Source organism: Camellia sinensis, chromosome 4 (genome assembly GCF_055761805.1).
Source record: "Camellia sinensis isolate YWXY chromosome 4, ASM5576180v1, whole genome shotgun sequence".
Lineage (NCBI taxonomy): Eukaryota > Viridiplantae > Streptophyta > Magnoliopsida > Ericales > Theaceae > Camellia > Camellia sinensis.
The window spans coordinates 17,708,943-17,714,239 of NC_138964.1; the positions used below are offsets into that span (position 1 = coordinate 17,708,943).

At 34.3% G+C, this 5,297-nt stretch overlaps 1 protein-coding gene across 1 annotated transcript; it reads right to left on the reverse strand.

Moving 5' to 3' along the window:
- Positions 1-4,327: 4,327 nt before the first annotated feature.
- LOC145823609 (uncharacterized) lies at positions 4,328-4,983 on the reverse strand. Its single transcript, XM_082923098.1, has 3 exons — positions 4,849-4,983; positions 4,537-4,762; positions 4,328-4,437 (listed from the first exon to the last, which is right to left on the reverse strand). Exons 1-3 carry the CDS (start codon positions 4,981-4,983, stop codon positions 4,328-4,330), a joined length of 471 nt encoding a protein of 156 aa, XP_082779224.1.
- Between the last annotated feature and the right edge of the window lie 314 nt (positions 4,984-5,297).

Here is a 5,297-nt window from a genome sequence, read left to right on the forward strand (position 1 = left end):
TCAAATTTTCTATTTTATGATTTTTGACATAGATTGAGAAACATTATGCATAATCTGACCAAAACCCAAATGCCATAGCTAGCTCTGTGTTCTTGAATATCCAATTTTTTTTTTTATTAGTTGGACTAATCTCCAAGAACACCCTTTTGGATTTTGTTCTTGCAGATAAGTTCACAAATGAGGTAGAAATAGAACCTATTTTCCCCAAATACAGATGCCTGAAGCCAATGCAAGAAGGGTTTTTGTTTCAAAACTTGGTTGACAATTCCATGAAAGATGTATTGACTGAGGCGGTGCATGAGGTTAAAGCAACACCCAGATTTCAGATTTAAAGCAAAACCAAAACCCAAAACATGCATATGAACTTATTAACAGATTTTTGCACATGTTGAATTTAAAGCAAAACCCACATTTCAAAGAACAGATTCAACATATTTCATTAACAGATTTCCATACCAAATGCACAAAGTTTAGAAGTTACAAATTTGGTTTGAAATCAAAATCAAAATCAAAATAACAATCATAAATTAAAGGGAAAACCCATAATGACAAAACCCTAACAATCATAGATTCATAAGCCCCAAACACATTTTCTCATAATTAAAGAGAACCTTAACACAAATTGAAAGAAAATTCCAAAACCAAACAGTCACAACCGACAAATTCGTACAGAAATTGAAACCAAAACATAAGCCATAGTTTTGTCGAATTTGGGTTTACCTTAGATTCGTTTTCTTCTGGTACGTAATGACAAGCTTCCAGCATTGTTAGCGTATGACAGGCATCACGCTGGTAGGTGAGGAGTTTTTTTTTTTTTGTCATTTGTTGTTCGTCGTTGTTCGACTTCGTTACTGTATGAGTAGAGAGGGAGATTTAACAAAGCTGAGAGAGGGAGGTTTATGAAAGGTGAGAGGGATGAGAGGGCTTCGGCGTAGGGATGAGATTGATCTGGGATAAAAGGATTTCGGCGTCGTCATTACCGTATGAGTAGAGAAGGATCTAGGATCAACGAGATGGTTTGGAGTCTGAGGAGAGAAAAGAGAATATAAGAAAGATGAGAGAGATGAGAGGGCATCGGCGTAGGGATGAGATTGATCTGGGATAAAAGGATTTCGGCGTCGTCATTACTGTATGAGTAGAGAAGGATCTAGGATCAACGAGATGGTTTGGAGTCTGAGGAGAGGAAAGCGAATATAAGAAAGATTTCGGGCTATTCGAGCCTCGGTTTTTCAAGTTACAAAGCATTATGCATCAATGGGGATGCTCTGAGCAAATGAGGATGTCAATAGGTCATTTTCACTAAGGCCTTATTTGTTTTCAGAGGTAGAATGAAGGGGATTGGTAGTGAGGAGACTATTAGTGAGGGGATTGAAAAAAATTATGTTTGTTTGATAACCAATGGACTAGTAATAGTTCATGTTTATTTTGAGAGATATGGATGAGATTAACTATGTGAAATTCCACAAATATCCTTTTTGCATTAGTATCAAATTTGGACTTATACCAACTAAAGAATAAATAAATTTTTACTCATTGTTATTCTTCTTCTTTTTCTATTTTTTTAAATATTAAAGAATCCAACTATCAAAAAAATTTAGTCAATGTTATTTATTTATTTATTTTTAATATTAATGAATCCAACTATCAAAAATTTTTTAGTCAATGTTATTTATTTATTTAATATTAATGAATCCAACTATCAATAAATTTTTAGTCAATGTTATTTTCTTTTCTTTTTTTCTTTCTTTCTTTCTTCTTCTTTTTTTTTTTTTTTTTTGTAAATATTAAAGAATCCAACTATCAATAAATTTGTACTCAAATATTAGTGTTTAATAATTACATGAGTCATATTATAAGTCTTTAGGACCCTAATTCCATGAGTCATATTTTCCATAAATAGTCCCAAAAAATCTAATAACCTATTTTTGGGTAAATAAGTCATAAATTAAAAGACAAAATATATTACGATTAGAAGGGGTATATGTTAGGTTGGTGGACCTTGATAAGTACTGTTCACTCAACCTTACTGTTTACTCAAATACTGGATCCAATAGGGGGTTTGGGAGGCCTCCCCCCAAGGGAAGAGGGGGTCCAGAGGGGTTTCCACCCCTTGGTCAAAAAAAATTTGGGTACTTTTACTATGGCAGCCCAACCTATTCAAGCACCACATAACAAAACTGTTACCCAAAAAGATCTATCACTACCTAGCTAAAAACCTGTCCAGTCGGCCAATATATCTGCCGGCCGGCTAATAGATTTGTACGGTCTGCTAAAAGAGCTGTTCAACCAACCAAAATCCTTTGCAGCCTGCCAACTTTTTTCTGGCAGTTCTAGATAAACATAATATATGGATAAAACATAATATATTGCTCAATTTAATCTATTAAGAACAAAATCAAAACATAATCAAATAATCATCAAAATACAATATGGATAACAAAAATGATGAGCCTAAACAAGGGACATAACCTACTAAAAACCCAAGATAGCAAAATATAAGTCCAAATAACAATATCAACTTAACATCCTTAATTTAAAAAAAGTTCCAAGCTACAAAAACCAGTCTTAACCAGCCCAACACAGCAACAGCATATAAATAGATTGCAGCAGTAGTAGAGAGCAGCAGTAGCTCAACAAAAAGACCATCATATAATATATTGCAACAGATAAATAGATTGTAGCTGCAAATAATACCTAAGCTATAATATTTATTCATCACATAATATATTACAAGTCATGTGGCAAACAAAAAGACCATCATACAATAGATGCCACATTCAAATATAACCTTCCAATAGCAAAGAAACCCACTCCATCTTGTCATTCTTATCTAAACTGAAGAACAAGACAACTTTGTCTTCATCTTTCACTATTATAAAGGTTGCCATCAATCTTTGGATATTACTCATTGGCAACTTCAGAAGTTCTACATTAACCAACCTCCTTTGTTGGGATAGGTCATGTGAATATCATATTCTATGAGCAATCTCCACCATCGTAGTATTAGTATTCTCAATGAATGATCCAAGATTTTTTGCCATCTCTGATAGTTCAGTGAGAATCCCCTCAGCAGGTCGAGCCTAGTTTTTCCTAGTTTTAGTAGCATTAACACGATTGGGAAGATTACCTGCAGTAGACATTGAGTAGTCCGTATCACCCATGTTCATACTAAACTGTTCAACATGAAACTGTTCTCCTTCTTCTCTAGTTGCATTTGCATCCTCTTTTTCCATGGCTACAACTGTATCAGCAGGATCCTCAGCCAGTTTGCCGGTCGCCCTATCCTTTCCAAATAGAATAGGCCAATCTTTATAGAACATGAATGACCTGTTTCGCATCCTTTTTGCATCTAGCACCCTTCACACAAGTGATTATCCAATTATTAAAAAGAAAAGATTGATTTATAAGTAAAGAGTAATGCAAATAACAAAATAAAAATGAGATTTACCCTGACATAGTTCTGTTATACGTCATCACTATTAACAAGCAAAATCTTTTGTTCATCATCCCAACTAAAACTACTTATCTTTAACATATCTTGAAGAATGTTATATTGTTTCCTCCACAACTTAATCTTCGAGTCGATGTGAGGAGTGGCTTGAAGATTAGTTCTAGGAAGTGCACTTAAGATCTTCTTCTCACATTCATTGTAGAAGTCTGCCCTAAACTAATTATTATCAAGCTTCCACCTGGGATTACATGCGGTTACATCCTTCATGGTTGTAATGAGGAAGAGTTCCTTACAGTGATTCCAAAACCTTCGAGGTTTCCCCTTCTTACGAAAACTAGTGGTACCTGTGTCATCCATACCTATATATATGTTTATCATAAGTTTAAATCATAACACACATGTCAATCATAAATAACAAATCAACTTACACAATATTTGTTACAAATACCACACAAAAACTAAACAAATCTGGTTTGAATTACATGTCATAATAAACTCTCACTATTACATAAAAATCATTACACAACAATAATTTATTAACTTCTGCTTGCTTGCCATTCATTAAACATTTAGATTGTTAAGGAAGTTCTCCATTCACTCCATTGATCAGAGGCTTTAACAATATCAATCATTTCATCTCCTAATTTAGTAGCTAGAGGAGGAGGATTCATTTCTTCGTTCTCATCATCATCAAAATCCATAGACATTTCACGTTGTATGAGATTTTGGAGAAGGCAACATGCAGTGATAATACGAAATTAAGTCTTGATTGGAAAGTAAGAATAAGTCCTCAATATTGCCCACCTTATTTTAAGTAGCCCAAAACACTTCTCAATGACGTTACGAGCAGAAGCGTGCCTCATGTTAAAAAAACTCTTATGGAGTTGTTGGGGCACCCCTTCTCTCCCATGTGGAAAGATAGTAACGATGTCCTCTATATGGTGCAAGAAAACCCTCACATCCCGCATCTACGAGATAGTAGTGGCCTGTAATTATGTAAGATGGTTTCACTATATATGTAACAAAATAATTGTTTAATATAGATATAGTGTACTTATATATATAACAATATATAATTATCATACCAACAGGGACTTTCAACCCATTGGGTCTACTGACAGCATCTTTAAGTACTCTAGGGTCAAAATCAGATCCTTCCCATCCAGGCAAGACATATAGGAATTGCATGTCTTGGGAGCACACACCCAATACATTTGTGGCAATTTCTTTATTTCTCGTTCTATACCTTGGTTTGCCTATTGCAATGGCAAGAACCTTAACATAGATTCCATCTAAAGTACAAAGACAATTCTAAAAATAAAACAATATTATAAAGTTAATATAGGCAATACAAAAATACAATATGCTAATTAAGCGAAGTTGTAAATATATTGTACCTGAAAATAACTCCACCTTTCATCTGTACATTTAGCATTTATTGGTTCAAGCTTCTTAAGGAGGAGACCATGGAGGCGCAACACAGCCTTGAGAACATTATTGAAGTACTTACTAACTGTTTGACCACTCCGCATGAAATTAAATTTAATTTTGCAATTCTTAGTATGATGTGCAAGCACATTCAAAAACATTGCTACTTGCTCCTCTAAGACGACATACTTTGAATTAGACAATCCAACACTTCGCACTAACCCACATAAAAAAGATGAAAGTCCGCCTATTCATCCGAAGTTGGTCATGGCAATTTATGTCACTATCATTGACCAATCTATAGAAATGCTCAATCTGCTTTCCATAGGAGTGAGGTGATCTAAGTAGTTGCAACCTAATTTCTTTCTTCTTGAATGCAGCATGTAAAATCACTATATACATAGCACATGCATAATTA